The sequence below is a fragment of the Nicotiana tabacum genome, chromosome 13 (genome assembly GCF_000715075.1).
Source record: "Nicotiana tabacum cultivar K326 chromosome 13, ASM71507v2, whole genome shotgun sequence".
Lineage (NCBI taxonomy): Eukaryota > Viridiplantae > Streptophyta > Magnoliopsida > Solanales > Solanaceae > Nicotiana > Nicotiana tabacum.
Window position 1 is genome coordinate 5,631,522 of NC_134092.1, and position 13,259 is coordinate 5,644,780.

Here is a 13,259-nt window from a genome sequence, read left to right on the forward strand (position 1 = left end):
GCAGTTATATGTGTTTGATCAATTTTCATAGAAGTACTTTAGAAAGGTAACAAGGACTAACCTTGAAGTTTGATCAACTTGTCTTTTTTCCTTTAGATATATTTTCTTCCCACTAACGCTAATATTAATTTTGTTTAGTGTTGATTTAATTAAATGACCGTTTTATATTTGATTTCGGTTCATTTTTTGGAAACCCCTTAAGTATAATACCAGGGACGAGTCCTCTAAAGTTCATCTAGGGACAAGACAACATATCCTCATAAAGCACTAGCCAATTATAGCCAAACATTACTTTAAAATCTGGAATTAGTTACTAACTTCATCGTTAATCTATCAGTAAATCGCTCGTAGCTAAATAAGATTAGCAACGAATTTTGTTATTTAGGTACAGAATTTATTCATCGCTAATTCTTATTTTAGCCATGTATAAAATGGCAAAAAACTTCCAACGAATATATAAATAAAAGATAAGAGTAAACTATTCTTATAAAAGAACTTTCAACGAATAATAAAAGAGAAGCCTAAACTATTCTTACTTTAAAGGAAGATAACCATTTTAGAAACACGTGGAGAATAATCGAATTCATAAAGTATAATTAACACTGAGTGGAGGAAAGTCCCATAGATAGTTTGACATATTGTCTTAATGTGGCCAACAATAATCAACATTAAAGTATTATTGGAAATAATCTCTCTATCCTCACAACGTAAGGGTAAGGTCTTTGTATACACTATTCTTCTCAGATTCCACGGTATGAGATAATATTGGGTATGTTGTTGTTGTTGACATGATCTTACATAGTATTCGTGAGACGAATACCATGTAAGATTAGGTTTTTGAGCTATTTCGAACATTAATTCGGAGGCTTGAAGCATAAGCCTTGTGAGACAAGAGTTTTGCACGTCTACCCAAAATATTTTATAGCTCCTAAAATATTCTCAACTATAGCTCTCAAAATATTGGTCATAAAAAAAATTTAAAATTTGTTACAATTGTTTTCAATTATACACCTTTAATATTCTTTTTTTTAAAATTTCGAGGCAAAATCTGTAGCCGCTAATTTTTGGGTGCGCACTAGGTAATTTGCTTACTGTATCATAACTCGTCAATCACACAGGAGATTGAAATCGCACTAAGCAAATCTGGTGTGACGAGCTCTGACTAAGAGCCTGCTAGTGATGGGAATCGATCCCGGGTCAGTCAACTCTTTGCGAACCTATACCCTTAATATAAATAAATAATAGTAGTAGTAATTCTTTTGATAGTAATAACCTAATTTATTATATTTTATATTTATTATTTTCTTAATGGACGTTGAAAAAAAAAATGAAACGGAAGGATTAAAAATTGTTCCAGGAAGGTTCTCCATCACCAACTTAAATTTGGAAAAAATCCATTTCTGACTTCTTCTTTTTCTCCTTTTTAAAATGACACAATTACCCTTCTTTTCTTCATTCTCTATCCAGATCCTTATATATATATATATATATATATATATATATATATCCAAAAAGTTTTTCTTTCATAATATCCAAAAACTTCAATTTCCTTTCGAAAGAGAGAAATGTGCTGCAACTCCTATGGCTTAATCCCTATTTCCTCACCACCACCCCCCTCTATCTCCCCCTCCTCCCTACACCCCCGTATATATTTCCCAAATTGCCCCTCAAATTCCCAAGTTTTGAGAACCAAATTTGGTTCCTTGAAAGCAAAATCGAAGCTTAACGACGTTGTTTCGTATGTTGAGCTTGATAATAAGAGCTTTTACGATCTGCTTGGTATACCAGAAACGGGGACTTTATTGGAAATTAAGCAGGCGTACAAGCAATTAGCGAGAAAGTACCACCCGGATGTTTCGCCTCCGGATCGGGTCGAGGAGTATACACAGAGATTTATTCGGGTTCAGGAAGCTTATGAGACTTTATCGGATCCTAGAATGAGGGATATGTATGATAAAGATATGGCTAAAGGCCTTCACTTTGCGTTCTCTGCTCGTAGGCGTTACCAAAGCGATGAGGTTAGTAGTTCAGTAACTTTTGTTCAAACTATGTAATTTGTATTATGAAATTCACTAAAATTTATGAGAATATTTAGCTTGGAACCCAGTCAATTGGTTTGTTTATTATTGTATAGTACTTCCTCCGGTCCACAATAAGTGATGAATTTGACTTGGCACACCCATTAAGGAAATACTAAATTGTAGACACTTTTTAGGGATATGTAGTTGGAAAAACAAATTTAATTTTTTCTTGATTATATAAATGGACATTTATTTTGAACCAAAATAAAAAGATAAATTAGTCGCTTATTGTGGACGGAAGGGAGTAATTAACTTGAATAGCAGTAGGAATACATAAAATTCAAATCCCTGGATCCGGCCTCTGAGTAGAAGCTCACAGGCCACTTTTCGGCTTGTCTTTAAAAAAAATAACCACTGTCGTGGAGTTTCACTGGTATAATTTGAAACTTCAGGGCAATGAATATTTTTTTAATTATAGGTACTGAAAAGTAGCTATTTATGAAATTTACCCTACCCTGCCCCGTTTGCCATCCCTAGGCAAATATGAAGATTCATCCGGGGATGACTTGTTGCTTGTATGAATTTTTCTTATGCACTGATGTTATATGGGTTTTTTTTTTTTCACAATCATGGCACTTAAAAGTTAAAAGGCATTTACAGTTAACTTCTTACAAGTTACATGTTATAATAGGTTAAATTACATAGGAATTGTAAATGTTCTTTATGCTACTAGTCGCATAAGTTAAATCCATAATGACATAATTATCCGCATCTTAAAGGCTGACATGCTAAAGATAAGAATTTGCTGGTTTGACAAGAATCTTAGTATATTCGGCTAAATCTTGAGATTTTCTTGAGAAAAAAAAGTGTAACGATAAGTCCAGAATATTGTAACACTTACTGTGGAACTGTCACATCATGATGCCTGAGGCACAGTAAGTCCTAGAATGATCATGGTTGGGATCAAGTTATGGGTCTGCCCCATATGCGGTGGGGGGGGGGGGGTGGATTTACGGGTTCGGTAGAAACTTGTAGTTTTGATCCAGATCTTATATTTGTCTAAAAAAGTTCACTTAATATGTATAAATAATTTATCTAGAACCCAGTAAGTTGCCTTTTCTAGAAACATAACTCATAAACTCAAAATCCTAGTTCCGCCTCGGCGCGATCTGGTGAACAATACAACAGAAAAGAAATGTTCTCGGTCAATCCAAAGAATTTAGTAATTGCAGAAAATTACATGCGTCTTGTTGAGTATGATAGAACTGCTCGTAATTAGGAAGAGATGGTTTCGTTATTGGTATTTCTCATATGTATACTTTGATTTTAGATGGTGTTATTTTCTGTCACTGTTGACGTTTGTAATCGATGGCGTTCCCACTGCCTTCCTCTATTTTGGACTACATGAATGTTGTCATAATAGATGTCATTGACTGAGTACGAGATATCCTAATGTTTCATAGATTATTGTTATGCCTCAATTAGTGGAATAAAAAAAAAATCGTCTAAACAGGGCTTTCCAATTTGTCATTCTTGGATAACTAGTTTCACTTGAAGTACCAAATGTGGTTTTCCAATTTGTCATTCTTGGATAACTAGTTTCACTTGAAGTACCAAATGTGGTTTTCCAATCTGTCATTCTTGGATAACTAGTTTCACTTGAAGTACCAAATGTGGTTTTCCAATCTGTCATTCTTGGATAACTAGTTTCACTTGAAGTACCAAATGGGGTTTTCCAATCTGTCATTCTTTTTACTCCTTTCCTCTGTTTTTGTCTTCCCCTCAAACCTGAGACTACTTCCCTAGTAAACTTCCGTGGCTTCAAGAAACTTTAAAATGCAGTGCTCTTTGCTCAGATTCCGTTGCATTAGTGATGACATAGTTTGGCCTTTATGTATCATACTTCTGCCATTATTTCTAAACTACTCTTAGTCCCGATTTATCTCATTGAAACTTGTCCTTTTCATGTGCATCTCGGGAACATTAATTTAACTACTGCCGGGAGTAGTGGGCTAATCTTTTATTTAGAATCACTCTGTTTCTTTCAGATTCATGTAGCTGACCTCTGTTTGCTAGTATGATCGAATGACATATGTTTTGTTCTTGGGTTGTTGTTATCCTTCTGCTAATTTGGTTCTTTCTTGTGCGTTTAGTCAATGGAGGAGAAAGGCGAGTGGAAAAATCGTTGGCAGTCTCAGTTATCAGAGCTAAAGAGAAGAAGCATGCACAAGGACTCTGGCAACAGTATGTCTTGGGGAGCACGAATGCGCCGGCAAAGGAATGAAGCTTCATCTTAATCGATAATAATCAATACATTTTCCTATTATTTTGTATATATGGGATCTTTTTCTCCTTTTTCCTCTCGTTTTAGTGCTAACCATATATGAATCACCTAAATAGGCAGTGGATTTTGTACATAGTAATGTGAATCAAGAATTTCATCTTCAGTAATATACTCCTGCTTCAGAAAAGGCAGTATTTTATTTATGTTAAGCAAGTTTGGCGGCTTTCCTTCTTGTTGGCTATATGTTTGTATCATTTGCCAGAAAAGAAAAACTGTCTACCAATTCTCTCAGAATTGGGTGAAACCACATGATGCTGTGAAAGGTCCTAGGGTGGAGCTATAGTTTTACTTACGGGTTCAGCAGAATTGGAAGCAAAGCATATAAAATAAAATTATCAAGAATCCAAAAAAATGTATTTTTTAGAATCCAAAACTCATAAACTCGAAATTTTGGCTCCACGTTTTGATAGTATTTCTTGGAGATGATGAATTGGGAGTAAAGGAAGATGTCAATTCTTGATCATTTTCATTATCATCTTGTATGACTCAATCTAGTGTTCAGCTGTAAGGCATATTATTCTGTAAATAAAGACCACATTACAGAATGTGGCGCTTGGGCTATTTTGGTTTCTCATATCTTCCTATTTATTTAATAACTCAAGAAAGAGACACCCACAATTTGCTTTTGAGTTATTGGTTTGTTGACTTGTTCCCTAAAGAGAACCAAAATATGTTACTTTCTGCAACTTGTCCTGTGATATTTCTCCATATGGATCGATGGAAAGTTGTACACTTGTTGCCTAGCCTAAGGACTGAGAGTTATCTTTAAAATCTTGGACATATCTTTGTTATAATTTTCAGCCCACTCTTTTGGACCTTTCTTATTCTGAAAACTGCATAGAAGAATAAGAAACTTCAAGTTTGTGGTCCACTCTCTAGTTTTGAGGAGGGGCCTTTGTATTTCAGTAAGTGCGGACCATATGATAGTGATTGTTAGCAATTTCTTCTTTTGTACTTCTCGTTTCAAAAAGATTGACTTAGTTTAACTTTACACAAACTTTAATAAAATAATGAACACTTCTAAGTAACATTTATTATTGTAAAACTTTTAAAACTTGTGCTCTGAAATATGTCATAACATTAGTATGGCTATAGTGCCAATATTTTTGAAACAGGGTGAGTAATAAAAAAATGAAGCGTTGCCTTTTTATTCTCGCATGGGGCAACTATCTCGCAGTCAGCCATATAACTCGAGCAACAAAGGTTTGAGCAGGACTACTGGGCTCTAAATACAACATTTGTACACAAAACATATAAAACTAAGAAAAAAATATATTTCAAGAACTAAATTTAAATACTAAAAGAAAACCTAAACAAGAGAAGGCCTACCTCTAATATACATCCCATAATTTTCATCTAATTAACTTGAAATCTGATGTTAAATGGTATTTTTTTAGATAGTGGAAATCGAATATAAACAAGAAGACCTTGCATCTCAGTGAATCAAATGAATGCAACTACCTCTTTTCTTTTGTTTGTGCTTTTTATCCCATCTAGCTTACAACTATAGTAATACTATGTTACAAATCAAAATTGTGGAGTTGTGAAGACCACAAAAGCTAGTTCTTTTACACTCAATTAGAAAGAGCATCCAAGCTTTTAAGCAAATAGAATAAACTTGCATAAGCTTATGCATCTTCCTAGACACACTATCCCGCCGTTCCATCTGTGGGGTTATCAAACATGGCAATAAGTTGCCCCTCCGTCTAAGCTACTGCAACGTACAGTCGTGGTGATTGATAATTCTAGAAGATCTTTTTTCCTTTGGGAAGTTACAGGGGCAAAACAATCAACCCATTGATAATGTAAAGACCCGACAGATTCTTCCAATGTATCATTTTTTGGGTCCGATGGAATTCATAGGTATAGAAGAAGCCGAGATCAATATTTTTGAATCGATGTCAGAACAAACTGCCACCAGCAAGACCACCAGGGCTAGAGGGGTGAGAAAGAATCCAATCAAAACCTAGTGCGGGCCTCTAGAAGCCAGATGACCAGGGCTAGAGGGGTGAGAAAGAATCCAATCAAAACCTAGTGCGGGCCTCTAGAAGCCAGATGCTTGCTCCTGCACAGCTGGCAGAGCTTCGTCCTTGGAAACTCATCTTGTCAGATCATGTTAATAGCATTCAATAAGGTATAACATATGGCAGAGCACAAACATCAGCAGCCTCTATTTGCAAAGCTTCAGACCATACCCAATGTTCCTTATTGACTTCATCTGGACACGTCTCAGCTTTCTTAGCCGGAGTTCTTTTGCTTCCCAACAACCATTCCTGGTCATCAAACCCAGACCAATCGTCCACCTTAGGAACTGCGAGTATCTGGCTTAAAAACTTGGAATCGGGATGAGGAGATCTTTTAGATGCTTCGGCTATTTGATCAGCACCAGGAATGATGGATGAAGCCTTTGCCTCAGCACTGAATAATGGCAGGCCTTCTATACCACCATTCACCTTGTGCTTCTTGTTTTCCACTTTAACATCAGTAGCAACTTCCTGTTTACTGGAGGAAAACAGGTCTGCTTTTGGGTGTGTGTCAAATGTCTTTCCATTCTGTGTTGGCTGCTGAGAGGATGACGGCCGTAGCAATTTAGCAGGCCTGAGTTCACTCTCTGTACAGCAGAACAGAAAAGCAACACTAATCAGCCAAACCAAAAAGTTAAATAGAGCTGAACACGCTTGTTTTAGTTCAAGCAATTTGCATTAAAAATACATCAAATATGGTGGCTACAAATTCCCTAACAGACTACTGCACCCAAAATCAAAAGAACTCTATCAAGGCAATCTATTTCAGATACATAACTCACATAGCTTTGACGCATCCACAGGGTAGGATGTAAAGTCAATACAAGAGAAAATAGCAGGCTGTTAGTAGTTTTTTTAAACTCACCATGCAGGAAACCATTAGTTTCAACATCCTTCCTCTTTCTGTTAATTCCCACGTTGACTGTACCAGCAATGCTTTCCTTGGATATAAGTGGAAGTTTATTGTTAGTAAGACCAACAAAGTCATTCTTATTGATATCTCTTGATGTATCCTCCTGGCTTTTCTTGTGTTCACTTTTGCCCTTTGCCTTCTCTTCCTTTTTCTTCTCTTTTTCCTTGTCTTTCTGCTTTCCATGACTTTTCTTTTCCCTATCTTTATCCTTGTTTTTCTCTCTTGGTTTGTCATCACGTCTTTCTTTAGGTTTTTGTTTTTCCTCTCTTGACTTCTCAACATTTTCTTCCAATGGCCTGGGGATTCCTTCAAATTTGCTTTTTGCCATTGTAGAAAGGCTGGGAGGTATTGCATTAGCTCCAATTTTAAGTTCACCCCTGAAAGCTTGCCCATCCATCTTATTGTTAACAAATCCTTTCTCTTTGTTCTTTTCCTTGTGTTGAGCCAAATTTCCAGAATCCTTGATGCGCACCCTGCCTGTCTCTTCATCCCTTTTGCACTCAACTGGAAATCTCTCCGCCAACTGACTTTGAGCACCCTTCTCTGCATCTCTGATCCTCCTGTCCAACTCTTGCACAAATTTTGAGTCCTCTGTCTCAACAGCAGAGAGGCCAAGCTGGATGTGAAACTGATCGGGGTGCTTGCTTGTCTCAACAGCAGAGGCCAAGCTGGATGTGAAACTGATCGGGGCGCTTGCTTTTCTCAGAGCTGATGTTTCTATCCCTATCTCTGAGCTGATGTTCATCTCTCCCTTTATCTGAGCTAATGTGTCTATCTTTATGTTCATCTCTCTCGTGAAGTTTCCCTCCAGTAGAAGGCCCAGGTAGAGCGGCAACTCTAGCCTCCTCAGAGATGCTGCTTTTCTCTTTATCCCTGTCCTTGTCCTTCTTTTTGTCCTTGTGCTTTTCCTTCTTGTCCCTGTGTTTATCCTTTTTCTCTTTCTTTTCTCTGTGTTTCCCATCACTTTTGTCTTTATCCCTTTTTTCTTTACCTTCTCTCTTTTCCTTGTCTTTCTTTTCCTTTTTATGTTTTTTCTCCTTCCTTTTCTCCTACACATATGAAAAGGAACTGTTAGTTTATACCAAACAGGTCGATTACAATTTTTTTTTGGTTTGACAAGTAGGTCAAGTACAACTAGTTAAAAGATCCTTATGCAAAAGGAGGAAAATCCAAAACATGTCAAATCTAGCACAATATTATAAATAGCTGATATAGTGCCAAAATTGGGAAAACCAAATGAGGAACTCAAGTTCAGGTGGAAATCCTAGATCTATCTGGTGAATGCTCAAGAACAAAAGTTTCCAATAGTTGAAGAGAAAAAAAAAAATCAACCACCAGTTAAGAACTTAAATGATCATCATAGCAAACAAAACACTGAGTAGTCACATAGTATTAAATTTGTATGGTAAACATTGTTTATTAGTAAGAAAAGCAAAACATTGAACAAATACATACAATCAAGTAAACAAAACACTGAGTAATCACATAGTATTAAATTTGTATGGTAAACATTGTTTATTAGTAAGAAAAGCAAAACATTGAACAAATACATACAATCAAGTAAACAAAACACTGAGTAGTCACATAGTATTAAATTTGTATGGTAAACATTGTTTATTAGTAAGAAAAGCAAAACATTGAACAAATACATACAATCACTTTTACTAAACCTGGTGCCCCAATATGTTACGCTATAACGAAGTGCAGAACAGGACATAAGGAAAACACACTATTAAAAGGCAATCACATCTCACCACGGCTCCAGCTTAATTAGCAGGATCCAAAAGCAATATACAGGTTTTGCTTCTTGAATATGAGTTTAGGCATCATGGAGGAAACATTTAAAAATCAAATAGTTCCTAATCAGTCTCCTTTCGGAGAGTTATCGTCATAGAAGAAGTCCATAATTAACTTCTACAGTCTCCAGCTCGTGTCATGTGAAATGCCTTTATAATGAATGATGTTCCATATTGGGTTCAGCTACAAAATTATAACAGCAACAGAAAATATCCATGACAAAAAGAGCCCTCATCGTCTACTTCAGATCACGGGAATCACTAATGAACTTATTCCAGCATAATGATTTCACCAAACGGAGGCTGAACAGAAGAACATTCATACACCTGATAAAAAGTGTGACATGCGAAACCAGCTTCTAAACAGATTCCTCAAAAACAAGAAATCAACCACCTTACTTTAGACAAAAGAGGGACGACAAGCAAGCAATTTCACGACTGAAGAATCAACACAAAAAGCCAGACAGTTCAATCCATCAACAAGTTGGCATATCTTACATTTTATTTTATTTTGAAAAGGAGGGACGACAAGCAAGCAATTTCATGACTCAACAATCAACACAAAAAGCAAGACAGTTCAATCCATCAACAAGTTGGCATATCTCACATTAGTCACTTTCTTACACCAATCTGCACTAGATAACCTATATGAATGGAAATTCCCATAAGGACATCATGACCAAAGGTCATCCTCATCTTGGTATAGCATATACAATGCTAACAAATAAATGAAAAAATATCAACAATAAAACAAATATGTTCACATGCATTACAGAATAATATGGGCACAAGTATTACCAAATGCAATAGCATAATGTAGCCGACTCGTAACAAGTCAACTTCACATTTTCAGAGGACACAATCACCTCAAATAACTCTGCCTGTTTGAGCTTGCTCACATTACTAGTTTGAAGCCCGATTAAAGGATGAGGGCTCCAAGTGGTTGACAACCATCTTAAAACTAGTCAATTTATGATGAACTCACAAAATAGAATACGTTGGGACGTACTCAATTTGACAGTGTTACATCGGACTTAGGTGTGATGAAAAATGGGCAAGTGGTTCCATCACATCGCTGCCAAGATGAGGGAATATGAGTAATGGTTCATATGAATTTGGGTAAAGTAGTTACTCCCGCCACATCAGCTCCCGATGTGGTGCAAGATAGAGAAAGAGTTCTAGCATCATGAACGGATGAGGGCAAAGAAGCTTGAGTTCGTGAGCCACACAATAAAACTTTGGGGGAAAAGTAATTGCACGTACACTTGGTGACACTATAAAAGTGAAGTGAATCAGTTCGGATTTATATCTCGTACATTTACAAAAGTAGGCTATATTGTTGCTAAGAAGATTGATAAAAATTTGTAAGAAGAGGAAAAAGGATCTATAAGTGGTGTTCGGTGTTCCTTGACCATGAAAAAGCACGTAATAGAGTGCCAAGAAAAGTTTTTTTGGTGGGTGGTTGAAAAGAAAGGAATTGACACTAAATATATAAATGTCGTGTAGATATGTATGAAGAAGTAGTCACTAGTGTGAGAACAATTGTATGAGATACAAAGGAGTTCCCCATAATCGTGGGTTTACACCAAGAATCAACATTCAGGCCATACTTGTTTATCCAAGTTATGCATGAGCTAACGAACAATATTTTTCTTTATGATAGAGTCAAAGGTGTATGATATTTGCAGACGGTATTAATTAACAAAACTACGAAAAACACACACTTGCTTACCCTAGTTATTAGATGAGCTAACAATATAGAGGATAAGGTCCCATGGTGTATGATATTTGCATACGCTATTGTGTTAATTAACAAATGAGAAGGTGTCAACCAAAAGCTTGAACTATGGAGAAGCACTCTAGAAAGCAAGGGTTTTAAAATAAAGGGAAGTAAGATTAAATATATGCTCTTCAAGTTTAGCCAACATTAGAAAAGTAAAGCTAAAACAACCAAACTAAGAGGGCAAGTTTGGACCTTTTCCCAAGTAAATATAGTCCTACTATCGTAAAACAACCAAATTTTCCCTGTCTCCACATTTATCTTCTCCCACAAATCTAGCAATTTCTCAAAAGGTGAACTTCTATGGATATAATCCTACAAATACACTACTCTAAATAGATTCAGATGATAATTAACTTACAATGCCCCAAACTAAGATTCTGTAACTCAAAATAATTCAACTGAAACCACAGCCATGGCCAAATACCCTTTGCTAATAACAAATATACGTAATCCAGCTGAAGTATTGATGGGAAGGAGTCATCAACTCCAAATAAAGGATGGAAAGCATGACAAGCAACCAGCAACTTCCACCAAAAGGATGGAGTATAGTGCATCCAAAGGAAGAAAATTAACATACCATTCAATTGGATTCAATTAAAAACAAATGTTACTTGTCATCATGTTCTAGAGATTTCGCCTTAGATAACTAAAGATCTCTAAAGCAATCTACTTACGCATCACATCTTATACTAATCAGATCAAAACGGAAAGCAGATCCCTTTATTTTTCCTTTTACACAAATATAAACTATTTTTTCGGCAGTGCTTTTAGAATGTCTTCTTCTGATAGATTAAGACAATTGCTTTTAGAAATGTTGTCTCCCAATATAAAAGATAATCACACTAGTCGGCTCAGAAGCATCCATACTTTTAAATTTCCAATCAATTAATTGACATTAAGTACCATATGAAAGAAAACATCTTTTGGAACAACCCTTGCATCACAATCCACGGCCAATAATCTCCAAATAATATGTTACTGGTCAGCATTATTAGAACATCAGAACATGCCATTTGGCACTGCTTCGGATTATTAGAACACATCCACAAAAAGTGATAATAATATAAGTTGAACAGACCTCTTTCAATAAGTCACCCTCCTCTGGTCTAAGCTTCTTTTCATATCCCCGTGGTGGAAACGGAAAGCAGCGCGACATTGCACAAAATTTTACTCCGAGATAATAATAATACTCCAATTAATTTCTCACAACAGTGTTGTTCCAGTAACGGAACGAACCAGAAATTATACTCTTGTCCATGCACCATGTCCCCACATTCCTTTCAAACTTCAGTTTGCTTCCATTTAATACCTCACTCACTCAATCAACCCAAAATCCACTAATTTAGACTTGCAAAATCCACTAAATTAAACTCGCTCTTCACTTCAAATTTCACAAACAAGAGTCAAAAACACAGTATTTCACAACTCTGTCAAGGCAAAACTGCTAATAACTCTATTAATATCTACAGTCCTCTTCCATTGCTCAAATCCCCAGCCAATTTGCTCGCATTAATGGGCGATCAGTGGATCAATTGCTACTATTGAACTCTTCAAAACCCTAATTAGATGAATATATCCCAGCAATTGAGCTCAATCACTTAGAGTAGGCGATCCGATTTGAAAACCCTAGAAAATTCCACAATGTCTCAGTAACCAATAAGAGTACCAAGCCAAAACAAAAGTGCGTTGAAATTCGAAGGAATCAAAGTGGAAAATTCCACACTTTTTTTGTTCGTTTTATCAAAAAGGCGAATCCAGAGAAAAACCGAAATACCAAAAATGCCGATAAAAATCCCCAAAGTACCCAAAAATAGGTAACTTCAAGCTGAAATCAGAATCAATAAAATCAGATTCAAAAATCTTCTTCTTTTTTTTTCTTTTAGTGAGTGTATATATAAATATATATTTACCTTGCCCGCTACAAAGTGAAGAACATTGTAGGAGGGACAAGATCTCAAATATAAATAACCATAAAAATGGTTAATAATCGATTTTGCAACTGGAGAATCAACTTTTTGTGTTTATTTTTGTGTTTATTTTTGTGATTTAAGTAAGAGTTTGTGAGAAGAAAAATGGGGTTTTTTGGTTTTTCGTTCTGCGCTGTTTGGTTTTTATGGGGTTCGGAAAATACACGCAAGGGAAAAAGAAAGAGAGAAAAGGGTGAGGGCGTAAAGCCTCACATATATTGAGAGGAAAAAATATGTTTTTGTATAAAGGAGGATGAGAGAGAAAGGGATTTCTCACTCTTACTTCTATGACCGTTGGATGAATTCTCTCTCCATTAAATTTGCCTAAGCAATGTAGTATGTGATATAACGTTTGTCATGATGCAAGTATTAATGGTTATTTTTACGACTTGAACCCGTGATCTATAGGTC

General features: G+C 36.0%; 2 protein-coding genes across 2 annotated transcripts; one reads left to right on the forward strand and one right to left on the reverse strand.

Moving 5' to 3' along the window:
- Positions 1–1,521: 1,521 nt before the first annotated feature.
- On the forward strand, positions 1,522–4,468 carry LOC107800465 (chaperone protein dnaJ 20, chloroplastic). Its single transcript, XM_016623635.2, has 2 exons — positions 1,522–2,018; positions 4,175–4,468. Exons 1-2 carry the CDS (start codon positions 1,566–1,568, stop codon positions 4,316–4,318), a joined length of 597 nt encoding a protein of 198 aa, XP_016479121.1. The 5' UTR covers positions 1,522–1,565; the 3' UTR covers positions 4,319–4,468.
- A 1,309-nt stretch (positions 4,469–5,777) lies between these two features.
- LOC107800463 (uncharacterized) lies at positions 5,778–13,068 on the reverse strand. Its single transcript, XM_016623631.2, has 4 exons — positions 12,792–13,068; positions 11,960–12,507; positions 7,255–8,351; positions 5,778–6,976 (listed from the first exon to the last, which is right to left on the reverse strand). The coding sequence occupies exons 3-4, from the start codon at positions 8,261–8,263 to the stop codon at positions 6,492–6,494; spliced, it is 1,494 nt and encodes a 497-aa protein (XP_016479117.2). The 5' UTR covers positions 8,264–8,351; positions 11,960–12,507; positions 12,792–13,068; the 3' UTR covers positions 5,778–6,491.
- Positions 13,069–13,259: the final 191 nt, after the last annotated feature.